At 36.1% G+C, this 13,884-nt stretch overlaps 4 protein-coding genes across 5 annotated transcripts; 1 reads left to right on the top strand and 3 right to left on the bottom strand.

Moving 5' to 3' along the window:
• Nucleotides 1-158: 158 nt before the first annotated feature.
• LOC9304681 (probable LRR receptor-like serine/threonine-protein kinase At1g63430) lies at nucleotides 159-4,042 on the top strand. The gene is made up of 13 exons (XM_002870602.2): nucleotides 159-571; nucleotides 751-889; nucleotides 981-1,052; nucleotides 1,159-1,302; nucleotides 1,400-1,531; nucleotides 1,616-1,738; nucleotides 1,824-1,888; nucleotides 1,976-2,182; nucleotides 2,278-2,483; nucleotides 2,572-2,704; nucleotides 2,801-2,958; nucleotides 3,048-3,263; nucleotides 3,568-4,042. Exons 1-13 carry the CDS (start codon nucleotides 475-477, stop codon nucleotides 3,865-3,867), a joined length of 1,992 nt encoding a protein of 663 aa, XP_002870648.1. The 5' UTR covers nucleotides 159-474; the 3' UTR covers nucleotides 3,868-4,042.
• Nucleotides 4,043-4,100: 58 nt separating this feature from the next.
• Nucleotides 4,101-6,787, bottom strand: LOC9304680 (RNA-binding protein NOB1). The gene is made up of 5 exons (XM_021019182.1): nucleotides 6,376-6,787; nucleotides 5,167-6,253; nucleotides 4,879-5,047; nucleotides 4,494-4,613; nucleotides 4,101-4,404 (listed from the first exon to the last, which is right to left on the bottom strand). Exons 1-5 carry the CDS (start codon nucleotides 6,692-6,694, stop codon nucleotides 4,255-4,257), a joined length of 1,845 nt encoding a protein of 614 aa, XP_020874841.1. The 5' UTR covers nucleotides 6,695-6,787; the 3' UTR covers nucleotides 4,101-4,254.
• A 171-nt stretch (nucleotides 6,788-6,958) lies between these two features.
• Nucleotides 6,959-8,698, bottom strand: LOC9304679 (glutathione S-transferase T1). The gene is made up of 7 exons (XM_002868561.2): nucleotides 8,582-8,698; nucleotides 8,410-8,483; nucleotides 8,037-8,097; nucleotides 7,896-7,949; nucleotides 7,748-7,827; nucleotides 7,447-7,652; nucleotides 6,959-7,304 (listed from the first exon to the last, which is right to left on the bottom strand). The coding sequence occupies exons 1-7, from the start codon at nucleotides 8,647-8,649 to the stop codon at nucleotides 7,110-7,112; spliced, it is 738 nt and encodes a 245-aa protein (XP_002868607.1). The 5' UTR covers nucleotides 8,650-8,698; the 3' UTR covers nucleotides 6,959-7,109.
• A 259-nt stretch (nucleotides 8,699-8,957) lies between these two features.
• On the bottom strand, nucleotides 8,958-11,530 carry LOC110226701 (glutathione S-transferase T1-like). 2 transcript variants are annotated; one of them, XM_021019186.1, is made up of 8 exons: nucleotides 11,368-11,530; nucleotides 11,216-11,289; nucleotides 11,052-11,112; nucleotides 10,912-10,965; nucleotides 10,771-10,850; nucleotides 10,480-10,685; nucleotides 10,127-10,317; nucleotides 8,958-9,955 (listed from the first exon to the last, which is right to left on the bottom strand). In XM_021019186.1, the coding sequence occupies exons 1-8, from the start codon at nucleotides 11,433-11,435 to the stop codon at nucleotides 9,115-9,117; spliced, it is 1,575 nt and encodes a 524-aa protein (XP_020874845.1). In that variant the 5' UTR covers nucleotides 11,436-11,530; the 3' UTR covers nucleotides 8,958-9,114. The 2 variants fall into 2 exon arrangements, with proteins under 2 accessions (XP_020874845.1, XP_020874846.1); XM_021019187.1 differs by lacking the exon at nucleotides 8,958-9,955 and having other exon boundaries at nucleotides 9,963-10,317; nucleotides 11,368-11,529.
• Between the last annotated feature and the right edge of the window lie 2,354 nt (nucleotides 11,531-13,884).

The following is a 13,884-nucleotide window of genomic DNA, read 5'->3' as shown; positions in this document are numbered from 1 at the left end:
TACATAAAATTGGGATCTATTACTAATTAAATGTATAATAAGCTTGATTTTAGTCAAAGTTATAGGGACAAATATTTAAGTAAAAGTAATATCCTTATTTTCTAAAGAAAAAGTTGAAAAGCAAAATTTCTTCTCCTCTCCATTTTAGAAAAGAACAAAAAAAAAAAAGAACTGTCTTTGAATCCAAGTCTCTCTCTTTTGTCACCATCTCTGTTACTTACTAAGAAACTTCTTTTTTCTTTAATGGGTTTTTGCTCAATGCCCGGAATATTAATTAAAGCATTTTCCTTATCTGCTAAATCTTGCTTTGCTCTTTAAGCTCTTGTCATTGTTCTTAATTGTCCTCTCCAGATTTTTTTTTTTTCTCCTGGAAATTATTTGGTCTTTGTGATGACTACTCAGTGAGAAATTCTGGGTTTTGCTTCCTTTGCTGAGCTAGAATTTGTAGAAATCTTTGAGCTAGGAGAAAAAAGAATGAGACTTTACTTATCTTCAGCTATGCAGCTTACTCTTGTGAGTCTTGTTTTAGGGTTCCTCTTTGTTTCCTGTGACGCTTTTGCCTCTAAAGAAGGTATGTTGATTTCTCCATTTTCTTCGATGTAATGTGTTTCTATCGCCAATTTTTGGATGCTGAGAAAGTTTAGTTTTTTAAGCCTCACTTGCTCATTGAGTTAATCTAGGAAGTTAGAAACTTTAGTTTTGTGACTGATCATAAGAAGTATTTTGATGTTTTGTTCTTCTTGTATTCAGTTGAAGCACTTAGTAGATTCAAGGAAGCTATCTATAAGGACCCATTGCTAGTTATGTCTAATTGGAATGTCCCCAATTTAAGTCCTTGTGATTGGAATGGCATTAAATGTTCTCCATCTAAGGATCATGTTATCAAGATGTAAGAAACTTTGATCTCTTTCTATCATGGATATAAAGACTCTAGTATTATGATGATTTGATATCTGTTTCATGATGTGGATCACTTGCAGAAATATATCGGCGACATCGATGAGAGGGTTTCTTGTGGCAGAAATTGGTCAGATAACCTACTTGCAAGAACTGTATGGTTTTTATTCCTATTGACAATACCTGAAATATAAGTTTGATGATGGGTACTTTTTGGAAATGTTTAGATGACTTTTTCTTTTGTGTTGAATGCTTCTTTAGGATCTTGCGTGGGAACTTGCTAATGGGGACAATACCAAAGGAGATAGGAAAATTAGAGAAACTCAAGATCTTAGACCTGGGAAACAATCATTTGACAGGACCGATTCCTGCTGAGATCGGGAAATTGTCAAGCATTAGGACAATGTGAGAAAATCTTTAAGATTTTTTTCGCGATCCATTGACGCTTGCAATGTCATTTATCCGATAATGTGCTGAAACTAACCATTTTTTTACACCACAGAAACCTTCAGTCCAATGGTTTAATAGGAAAGTTACCACCAGAGATTGGAAACTTGAAGCACCTTAAAGAACTTCTTATTGACAGGAATAGGCTTCGAGGAAGTATTCCTATTGCCGCGAAAACATCAAAAAAGTGAGTTTAGCCAATAGTCCAAGGTGGCATAAGATGGACAGTCAATGCTAATCTATCTTCTTTTTGGGTTGTCTGAATCATCAGGTATGCTTCAAATCTAAGTGCAAACATCAGTGGTTTGTGCAAGTCTTCTCTATTGAAAGTGGCAGATTTCTCTTACAACTTTTTCGAGGGAAGAGTTCCGCATTGCTTGGATTACCTTCCAAGGTATTTCTTATAAGACCCTTTTTCTAACTTTCCTTTATCTTTCTCATTTGATAATATCTCTCTGTGTCATTGAAAACCATTGTAGAACGAGCTTTCAAGGAAACTGCATGAAAACTGAGGATGTTAAGCAGAGACCTCTTTCAGAATGTGGTTTGTAGAATATGAGTTTCACTTTCTTGATGCTGATAATCGTTTCTTTAACTTATTTTTCATTTTTGAATTATTTCAATTGGTTAGCTCACTTAGATGCAACTGTGGCCAAGAAGAAGCATCGCGCATCACCTATATGGCTTCGGAATTTTGAGATAGTCACGGGATCATCAGTTGGTTTGCTCTTTCTAGTTATAATTTTCTCTGCATGTAGCTTGTGCAACATAAAGCGCTCTCTCATCGTTCCCTGGAAGAAATCTGCAAATGAAAAGGAGAAGTTCACGGTCTACGTTGGTTAGAAACTTTTGGAAGTTCTAAGATTTCAATACAAAAAATTGAAAGAGCTTCCAGAGATGAAAAAATTACTGAGAACTGTTTTTTTTTTACAGATTCTGAAATGCTGAAGGATGTTTCAAGATATACAAGACAAGAGCTAGAAGTGGCGTGTGAAGACTTCAGCAACATCATTGATTCTTGTGCAGATAGTCAGATTTACAAAGGAACGATCAAAGGTGGGACTGAGATCGCGGTGATCTCTCTCTGCGTTAAAGAAGAAGATTGGACCGGATATCTCGAGCTTAATTTTCAGAGAGAGGTTCTTCTGATGTTTGTTTATCACCAAGTCACTTGAAAGAAAACATCAGTACTAAGCCTGACTTTTTTTGAACCCTTCATTGTTTCAGGTTGCGGATTTGGCTAGATTAAACCATGAGAATGCGGGGAAATTACTGGGATACTGTAAAGAGAGTACACCGTTCACAAGAATGCTTGTGTTTGAGTATGCATCAAACGGGACTCTATACGATCATCTCCACTGTAATATATAATCAAACTTCTTTAGAGCTCTGTCTTTGGTAGCTTTCACAAGAGTAAAGATAACTGATACCAAATGATAATAAAAATTTGATGCAGATGGGGACGGGAGTTTAGCATCGTGGGCAAAACGCATGAAAATCGTTTTAGGCATCGGACGTGGTCTCAAGTACCTTCATACTGAACTCAATCCTCCATTTACAGTCTCCGAGCTGAGCTCAACTGCAGTGTATCTCACTGAAGATTTTACTCCCAAAGTAAATTTGATCCTCTTTTTTTCTATGCGGTTAGCTAAGCTTTGCTACTATCTTTATACTCTTATTTTGATCCTCTTTTTTCTATGCAGCTGGTTGATTTCGAATGCTGGAAGACGATTCAGGTGAGATCAGAGAAGAACCTGAAGAATATCTGTAATGAAGGAGCTATATGTGTACTTCCCAATGCAATGGAACACCGAGATCTAGACTTACAAGGGAATATCTACTCATTTGGCATACTTTTGCTGGAAATTGTAAGCGGAAGATCTTCTTATTGCCAAGACAGAGGTTGCTTGGTTGAATGGGTAAGAATAGCTACTCTCTATAAGCTTAAAGCTGAGTAGTTATAATAAGTCTCTCTCTCTTAGCGGTTTATGCGTTTTCATGCGTTTGGAAGCCAAGAACCCTTCTCTTATACTTGCATTACCTTTTCGACCCCATTTTCAAAACCGGCGAAAATTATACTCTTCAAACCAAATGGGTACAAGGTGGTGGTCGACGATGGTGAAGTATTGGTTCCGTGTTGCAAAGTGTTGACCTTTAATCCGTAAACACAAATGAGAATACTTGTGGATGCTCAGATCTGATTCTAACTCCTAAATTTTGTAGGTAAGGGAGAAAAACCTTGGTGCACCAGATGTGATGGCTAGCTTGGTGGATCCTGAGCTCAAGCATTTCAACCAAAAAGAACTTGAGGCAGTATGTGAAGTGGCAAGCCAATGTCTGGACTTGGACCAGAATGAAAAAGACAAGAATAAGCTTTCTTGTTCGATTCAAGCGCTTTGTGAGACACTAGAGAGTAGAATCACGGTGTCCATTTCTGCAGAACTCAATTCGTCTTCTCTGGCATGGGCCGAGCTCGCGCTGGCCTCGCCTTCTAATGAAGACGAAGATGAAAGGACTAAATAAATTGGCAATGTAGTTATGACATTGACATTAACTTGTTCCAACATTTTGCTTCAATTTTGCCTTCGGTTTTGATAGTACCGACCTTGCCTTGGATAAGTTATCAGGTATACGGTCGGTCTATTGTTAAGACCAATAAACTGGAGGTGTAATCTTGTATACCAAGTTCTTGAAGAAATGAAATTGTGTTGAGCCAAAAAAAAATGACAGGTAGCTCAAAATTAGAGGGATATATCTATGAACCGAATAAAAGTTATAAACTCTCTCACCTTTTCAAAAAAGTTTTGGACTTTAAGACAACAATCAAAAAGAAAAAGTAAAAAGAAGAGACAAAATCATTGGCATCTTCTTAAAGTAAAGGAGATGATTGTTGTGTTGGAGAAACAAAGATCAGTGCATAGAACGAGAGTAATGGTTGTCATTAGGGTTTCTTTTCTGGCTGAAAACCGACATAGCTTTTCTCACCGGAGGCTGCAATGGTGCCTTTCTATCACTATGATGGTTCAAGAACACATCGTCTGATACAAAGTACTCATCACCCTGGAAACAACATCATAAATTACCTTAAGAATTCTTTCAATCAAAGTTAAAGGTTTAAGTTTGAGATAGAAGACACGAAAGAGACTAACCGGTTTGCTTGCTTTCTTCTTGGTCCTAGGGTGGAGAAACTTTTGAGGGAGTTGATCTTCCCGTAGAATCAAATTCTTGGTGATTGCCTCTCTTCCTCCTTTAGGCATTGGTATCGAATACTGGACAGTAAAAAAAAACAAGGGTTTCGGATTATCTGTGTATCAGGAGAAGTTTTTATCTGTGTATTAGGGTTACAGATTTTAAAGGAAACAAGGGTTTCTGTTTAAAAGCAGTAACAAATGACCTAAATATAACGAATTGATCATATAGATGCCGCAAAGGTGGTTCTGTTCAAATGCTAATTCAAATAAAGAAGAAAAGATTCTTTACTAATACAAGGAATTTTTGGTGTTTTGGTTAGCTTCTGCTTATAAGAGTACTTACTTGGGTCCCTCGAAGTATAATTCGTGGTTTACATGCAGCTATGATGGCGCCATTCTCGCCTATTGTAACCGCTACCTTGCGTAGAGTGCCACCATTACCGCACTTGGGACAGAAAATTCTTCCAATTTCAGGAGTTACTGTGTAGCAAGCATGGCATTTCAAGATCCACCTGAAGATGCAGATGCAATAAAGTGTAAGACTTGTATCTTTCTCAGCTAATTATCCTTAATAAAGAAAAGTTTCAATATTTGAACCAAAGAGAAGGAAGATCTCCTCCATAAAGTGTACCTGTGCAATTGGCGAATTTGCATTCCGCCGGGTGCAAGCAAACGCAAACCCATTTGAAGAATAACATTCTGCATTGCATAGTCACCAGTTATACAAGCTACACTGGACTCAGATAAGGCTCTCAACGACCAACTCTGCTCGCTGCTACCATCATCTGCAATCGATGATGCCTCAAAGGTATCCCCAGCCTCACTAGCAATCTCCGAGTTCTCTAGCGCTTGATTTGTACCATCGATACCCTCAGCTTCGACTTCAATATCATCCTCACCATTGATCAAAGTTGCTTCAGCATTCGTCTCTTCGGTCCCTTCGTGGAGAGCCCTTAATGAATCTTCCTCCAACCTCATATCTTTTAGGATGGACGATAGATCCTCACCACCCTTTCCGCTATCCTTTGCATGGTTTTCATTGGGGTCTTTAGACATCTGATTTGACTGCTGATGCAGATCAGCTGTGTCCTCGATCATGTGTCGAGCTTTGTCAGCTTCTTGATCTTGCTGAATTTCTTGTTCAGCCAAGGCATTGTGATGTTCCCACGTCGCCTTCCTTCTAAGAAACCTTCTGTGAGTACTTCTACTAACTGCGGGTCTCCAATCACTGGCATCATCATCATCATCATCATATTGCCCCTGGGATGCATCTATTCCCTTCACTACCATCTTACCCTCAAGCTTAATCTCTGTTTTCTTGGGCGGGTATCGCCTATGCTTCTTCTCACCTTCCTGCTCATCCACTTCATGATTCTCAGTATGAGAGACAACAGAACCAATCTCAGAAACATTGTCCGAAGCGATAATATTCATGTTAAGGTCTTTCAACGGAAGGATTTTGGAGTTAGCGTTGGATTGTTCCTCAGTCTCGTTTTCAAGTGCCTCCCACTCGTCCAAGTTAGACACATTGGAGCCCCAACCAGGTAAATCCTTCTCAGGTAACCTCTTTACTCTAACAGTTTGAATCGGTGGAGGAACATCTCTAAGATTTTTGGTGCCATGAACCTGAGCCTCAAGCGTGTATGACAAAGCAATCAATTTGAGATCAACATCAGACAGAGTTTGCAAATCACCAGTAGCTCTTGCAAATTTGATAACTGCAGAAAAAATCAATCAACGTCAGAGTTACAATACAATACAGAAAAACATTTCACAATCGAATTCAACAATATTGAGCTCAAAAACCTCAGTTACCAGAACTGAAATCTCCTCTACGTACCTTTACTGAGAGATTCAGGAGAAGGTTCCATGGTATCAATAGTGAAAGGGATGAAAGAGAGACGACGGCGAGAAGCAGGGTCACGAATCTCAGAGAGTACTTCAGGGACGGTTACGAATCTGTCGGCGAAGTTTGTTAAGCTCTGGCCTCCTTCGATGACGGCGTTGGCATCAACAACAGCCATAGATATTCCCTTTGTGGATTTGCAGTTTCCGACCATACCGAGAATCGCTGCCGGAGCTCCGTCGTTAACCGGAGGCTTTGAAGGTGGATCTTTCTTCACAATAGAACTCCACATTGAGGTTGGTTTCGGATCCATGGTTCTCGCGTTGGAGTTATCGTTATTTGCCGCTTCAATGGGGGTTTTAGCGAGAGACTGAGATACACAAGGGAGACGAAGAGAGGAAACAAAAACCTAGGTCAGATCCGAGACGACGTCGTTTTTCTTCAATTAATTTAAATGGGCCTCATTAAGCCCAAATATTGGGTAGATCTAGTTTTTGATTATAGCTAGAATTTGAAGACTAGCGGAAAAAATATTAACCAAAAATGGGCCTCTCTAGGCCCAATATATCATGATATCTCAACTATAAATGCTCGGTTTTTGGTGATAAAGTGATTATTACATTTAGTTCAAAAAAGTTAATATTACAGTCCTTATTTTTCTTACAATGGAGATAACCGAGTTTATTCAACGAACCGGTGACCCCTGAAACCGGTTTTGTTCTAAGTTGTTACATCTTAGATTGAAGACCCGGTTTAGATACGGTTCCCATCTCTCGCTGCTTCTGGAATCCTTGTTTGGCTTTGAAAAGGATCTCATGGGTCTCATCAAAGTGTGGCATTGTTGCCTTTCTCGTATTCTCAATCCATTGTTCTACTTTCTTATGAGGGCTGAGCAATCTAAGACGATCTTTGTCATCCAAAACCTACAAAATTGCATAAATTTTACAATCAAATGCCAAAAGATAGCAAAGAACGCCTGCTTTCGCTCCAAATGTTTGATATGATTAGTTGGGATTGGTATTTCGATGAATTGAAACTCACAAAACAGTGAAATTTAGTGTGTACCTGGAGCTGCATAAGTTCGCATACAAGGCTCAGATCAGCTATAGATGGTTGGTTGCTACCGAGCAAGAACTTGGCATTTCCCTTAAGCCAAAAAGTCTCTAGAGTGGACAGAGACTTTGTTAGTAACTTCTCAGCTTCAACAGCTGCTTTTGGATTCAGAGGAAGACCGAGAGCTGGAGCTAGTACACTATTCAGAACATATCCAGCTGCAACAGTAAAATAACCGTGATCAGAAAAAGGAAGCTGATCATTCTATTTGACTATATAACTTGTCAATATTGATGAATATAATGTGTAATACCTGCACCAGGACGTAAATTAGTGTGATGCCAATCCATAACTGAGTGGATCTTGGCTCTTTTGGAAAGATCATTCGGGTACCTAAAAGTAAACGAATGAACATTGAAGTAAAATGACTACACTTTGTGTCAAACGAAGTAGAAACTTACCAATGATCAGCTACACTTGGGAATGCAGAGGAAAGATATATCAAGATAGCGTGACTGCGAAAAGAATTAACGGTTAAGATTCATAAACAATGGTCAATAAACCAAAGCAAGAACCCAAAAGAGAAAGAACTTTTGTGTAACCTCTCGAAGAGCTTAAGTCTGCCATCAACTATAGCTGGAACTTTCCCCATTGGGTTAATATCTGAGAAACAAGACACATTTCTTATCATTATTTCCATTTTCGATACAGTTTCAAAAAGAGAAAATTCTTCAGTTCTTGTGGATTAAAAATGAAGCTTCTTCCCTAACTTCACCTTCAACATTGGTTATTGTCAAGAACAGAAAACAGATTGATTCACCATTTTTCGAAGATTTTTTCGAGCTTTTTACTAAGTATATAGCCTTATTCTACACCAATTATCTCACATACATAAAAATCAGATCTACTAAACATAAATCTACCAATACTCAGATTTCAAAAAAACTAATAAACTTTGTTGATTATTTTACGAACCTTTGAATTCAGGAGATAATTGTTGACGCTTCGCCAAGGAAATCAAAACCTCATCGAATTGGATTCCATTAACCCTTCAAAAGATAAAGTCCAAAAAAACAAATTCTCATGTATAAGAGAAAAAAAAAAAGCCTGAATCTGGAATTAACAAAAGTAAGTTCAACGAAATTACTTGCAGAATATGATAACAGCACGAGATGGCTGTGACATCCGATCTGCATACACTTTGAGCTTCATCATCTTCTTCTTCGTCTTCTTCTGATTTTGTGGATCACGGAACTGTGATAATCTAAAGAAGAAGAGAAGTGTCTCTACAGTAGCTTGCTGTTTCTACAGTAGAGAATAAAACACCGTGCCGTTTGTTGTCTCTCTGTTTTGACCAAAGACTCTCTAAACCGATTGATTAGGCTAATTGCTTCTTCTTCACCATCATACCAATCCAATAGCAAATAAAAACCGGTCCTTAACTAGAATGACTAGTTGATATACAGAAACAGAGAGATTCAATTGTCCGAGAGGCGAGAGCCAAAGTCTTGACCAAAAATCAAAATTCATGATTTTCGTGATTTTGATTACTTGAAATTTTCTGTTTTAATAAAAGCATAACCCTAGAATTTTACTTTTATCTTTGATAAGAAACAGACAGACTCTTGATACTAATAACATAGACAAAATACAGAGATAAACACAAGGAGAACATAGAGATTAGAGCATCTCATCAATGAGCCTGTTCTTCAAAGTTTCTTCTTTTTCAGAAAGTTGATCTGTTGTTCTTCCAAGAAGACTTTTAAGGACTTCCATCCTTGTTAGTTTCTTTTGCTCTTCTACGTCTTTCTCCTTCAGTGCCCACAAGTTCTCAAGTCTTGATCGAGAATTGGCCTCCCTTTCTTCTTCAATCGTTGTTTTAGTTGCAACTTTCTTCCCTTTTTGCTTTGATGACTTCACACCAAGAGGACGATCCATAACTTCCTCCTCTCCATCTAGAGCTATAGGCTGACTCTCCGGATTAGAGCTTGAAGAATATACACCACCTCCATTCAACTTTGTTCTCTTTGAGCTTCCACCACCCTTAGGATTTTCAGAGGTGTTTGAACTAATCCATTTTTTATTGTGTCGCAGCTCCCTCCATGCATGCTCAAGTGTGAAATTACTCTTGTAATTGTTGTAGTAGATTTGGTATGCAACTTTGAAAACTTCATCTTCAGATTGACCACTAGTTCTTTGATTCAAAGCTTGATCATAACATACAACAAATTGGCAGACGCGGTCGTTAATTTTAGCCCATCTTTGCTTGCAGTGACTCCCCTCTCGCTTTGGTAGATTTGCAAGTGAAGCGCTATTTGAAAAATATGCACCAATTCTCTTCCAAAAAGCACATCCTTTTTGATCATCAACGACAGTTGGACCCTTATCAGTATTTAACCAAGCACTAATGAGAATGACATCTTCAGGTGGTCTCCATTTGCGTCTTGTTTTTCTACGATCGGTTGTGTTTTGAACGAGGTTTGGATCATCACTCTTCCCACCAATACTACTAAATTGGATACTATTATGGAATCCATGAAATTGGATGAGAAATTAAACGGAGTGTTAGAATTCATATTATAAGAAAATAACCAAGCTCTTCACACAAAAAATAAAAAAATCACAATATAATTTTTAGGAGGAGTCTCTCATATAGAGACCCGATGAAAGTGCTCAAGTTTTTTGTTCTTACATCTTAGATTGAGGACCCGATTTAGATGCGGTTTCCATCTCTCGATGCTTCTGAAATCTATCTTTGGCTCTGAAAAGGACCTCATGGACCTCATCAAAGTGAGGCATTGTCGCCTCTCTCGTATTCTCAATCCATTGTTCAACTTTCTTATGAGGGCTGAGCAATCTAAGACGATCTTTGTCATCCAAAACCTATAAAATTGCACAAATTTTACAATCAAAAGCCATAACCGATTAAGGAAGCAACGTTTTTGCTCCACAATGTTTGATATGGTTAGTTACATTGGTATTTCGATGACTTAAAAAACTCAGAAAACAACTAAAAGTTCATAAAAGAACATGCTTTTTGTGTACCTGCAGTTGTGTCAGTTCACATACAAGGCTCAAATCAGCTATAGATGGTTGGTTGCTTCCGAGCAAGAACTTGGCATTTCCCTTAAGCCAAAAACTCTCTAGAGTGGATAGAGACTTTGTTAGTATATTCTCAGCTTCAGCAGCTGCTTTCGGATTCAGAGGAAGACCAAGAGCTGGAGCTAGAACGCTATTCAGAACATATCCAGCTGAGATAGTAAAATAACCGTAATCAGAAACACGAAGCTGATCATTCCTTATCTGAATATACAACATCGATATTGTTATGAATACCTGCACCAGGGCGTAAATTGGTGTGATGCCAATCCAAGACTGAGTGAATCTTGGCTCTTTTGGAAAGATCATTCGGGTACCTGAAAGTAAAATGATTACACTCTTTGCATCAAGAACATCTCAAACGAAGTAGAAACTTACCAATGATCAACTACACTTGGGAATGCTGAGGAAAGATATATCAAGATAGCGTGACTGCGCAAAAGAACAAACAAAGGGTTAAAATTAGGGTTCATAAACAATGGTTTCGATACAAAGGAAGCAAGAATCCAAATAAAAACCTCTCAAAGAGCTTAAGTTTGCCATCAACAATAGCTGGAACTTTCCCCATTGGGTTAATTTCTGAGAAACAATGAAGACACACTTTAAGATCACAAATCTCACTCTAAACACCAAATTCAAAAAAAAAAAAAAACGAAACCTTTTCGTTGATTATTTTACGAACCTTTGAATTCAGGTGATAATTGCTGACTCTTCCCCAAGGAGATCAAAACCTCCTCGAATTGGATTCCATTAACCCTAAAAATAAATTCTCATGTATATGAGAAAAAAAAATGGCTGAATCCGGAATTAACGAAGGAAGTTCAACGAAATTACTTGCAGAATATGATAACAGCACGAGACGGCTGTGACATCCGATCTGCATACACTTTGAGCTTCATCATCTTCTTCTTCTGATTTTGTGGATCCGTACACTGACCGGTGATAATCTGGAGAAGAAGACAAGTGCCTCTATAATAGCTTGCTGTTTCTACAGTAGAGAGTAAAACACCCTGCCGTTTTTGTCTCTCCGTTCTAACCAAAGAACCAAAGACTTCTCTTAAGTCTTAACCGGTTGGTTTGGCTAATTGCTTCTTCTTCACCATCAAACCAAATAACCAATACAATAGCAAATAATAAAAATCGGTCCTTAACCAGAACCAGTTGATATCACATTTTAAAAAACGAAGTCGTGTGTTGTGGAAACAGAATTAAATTGTATCTACGGTTCTTCATGTTTAGAGAAAAATCGATAGACGAGTAAATTTGGGTGCTAGGATTCTGGGAAATTTGGGGAAACAGATTTTGAGTGATTTTCATATTTAGCAAACGACTTCGTTTTCTAAGCTAGGTTTATCGGGTCAAAGAAAAAACAGTTGGATCTAGTTAAATACGAAACAATAATTAATCGCGATTTAATGGTTTAATCGGGTTTAGAATCGGAATTATCTATTTCGATTGGAGGTGTAGATATTTGGACCGAAAAAAAAAAGTTCAGATCGTTTTGTAAAGAATAAATATAGTTAAGGAAAAATTGGAAATAAAGGACAAATAATTAAACTATTGTCCATCTATGCATTCTATATTCATGATTGGTCATATATACTTTAATATTGGTCATATATGATTTCATATAATTAAAATCTCAATATGCCCCCAGTCTTTTAAAATCTTACTAAACTATTAAAAAAATTTAAAATTAAATTGATTTCTTTCTAAAAACAATTTGGAAAAAATATAGGACAAAATCAATATTTATTTACATTCCATTATTTGTTTTGCCGTAGATAATTTCATATCTTCTTCTTCTTTGATTCTCTTGCTCATCAAAATTAAGTTTTCGTAATTGTTCTCTCCTCTCTAATAACGCCATATTAAATAACTTTTTTTTTCTTCTTCTTCTTCAATCTCTCTCTCTATCTCACTCCTTTGATTTCAATTTCTTTATGGAGCGCAACTATAATTTTCCGGGTTTTGAAACAAGAAATTAAGCGTAATCTATAGGAAAAAGTGTGAAGTATAAAGAAAAATTCTAATTTGTGTTATAATTTATTCACTTAGGTATAAAGAATTTTAAAGTATTCAGAATTCAACTTCTGTAATTTGCAGATGTAATCAAATTCACTATATTCAATTTGCATATTTTAAGATTTTTTTTAAAAAAATCTAAATTAGATAGAATGTACTTTCTAATTTTTATAGAATAAAAAAAAATCTTAAGAATATGTTTTCTAACATTCTTATAACATGAGTAAATGTTAGAAAACATATTCTAATTTTTGTAGAACAAAGAACAAAGTAAAAAATATGTATTCTAAAAGTCGTAGAAACTAGTATTCTAAATATCGTAGAACATAAATGACTTCTAAATTTTGTATAACATGTAGAGTGTGTAGAATACATAATCTAAATTTTGTAGAACATGTAGAGTGTATAGAATATACATTCTAATTTCAGAAGACATATTCTAAACTTTATAGATCAAATTTTATCCATCTAAAACGAAAACAAAATAATATATTTTTGACATTTTATATATCTTCATGTCTTCTTTATCATTTTAATACATATTTTTCTTAATTATTTTTGAAACAATTGGTTCAATCTTATGCAAGGGGTAGTTTAGGAATAGTTGATATTTGTTCATAGAATTCATATATGGACAAATACTTAAATATCTACTATACATTTTTGCAACACTTTTAAGGGATCCTAATCGGGTCAGATTTTGATTCAATTTTGACCCGGAAATCTCAATCGGATCTTTCCTTAATTTTTGGCAAAATTTAAAAACGGAATTAATTAATAAAATCTAAAATATATAAAATATTTTCTTAATTAATTACTATATCTAAACTCTTTATTTATGGTATATTATTTACGATTTTTATGGATAAGGAAATCAAATATGATGATTTAATGCTAATATAACAAATTTGAGGTAATTTCCTAAAACCTCTCTACCTAATTTATACATAAATATATGATTCTCATTTCACTTTTATTTGATCTTATATTTATATTATTTGAATTATTATAGAATATATGTAGTTAATAAAACCTTAGATTTTTTTCTGCATATGCTATGATTCAAATTTTTTGAAACGGACATATATTACTTAATCAATGAAGAAAAAAAAGTATGTGTGTAATATATATTAACATTTTTGAAGAACAAATTTGCGCATTTAATTAGGTCGTTTTTTTTTTCTGACCCGGAATTGAATCATTTAGATCTTTCCTTAATTTCTACAATTATCCAAAGCGGGACCGTATACTACGGGTGAAATCCTAAAATTAACAAATCAAAATACAATTATTTAGTATTTTAAGATAAAATTATAAATTGTTTTT

Source organism: Arabidopsis lyrata (genome assembly GCF_000004255.2).
Source record: "Arabidopsis lyrata subsp. lyrata unplaced genomic scaffold ARALYscaffold_7, whole genome shotgun sequence".
NCBI lineage: Eukaryota > Viridiplantae > Streptophyta > Magnoliopsida > Brassicales > Brassicaceae > Arabidopsis > Arabidopsis lyrata.
The sequence above is the reverse complement of the archived record's forward strand: the minus strand, read 5'-3'. Positions and strand labels throughout refer to the sequence as shown.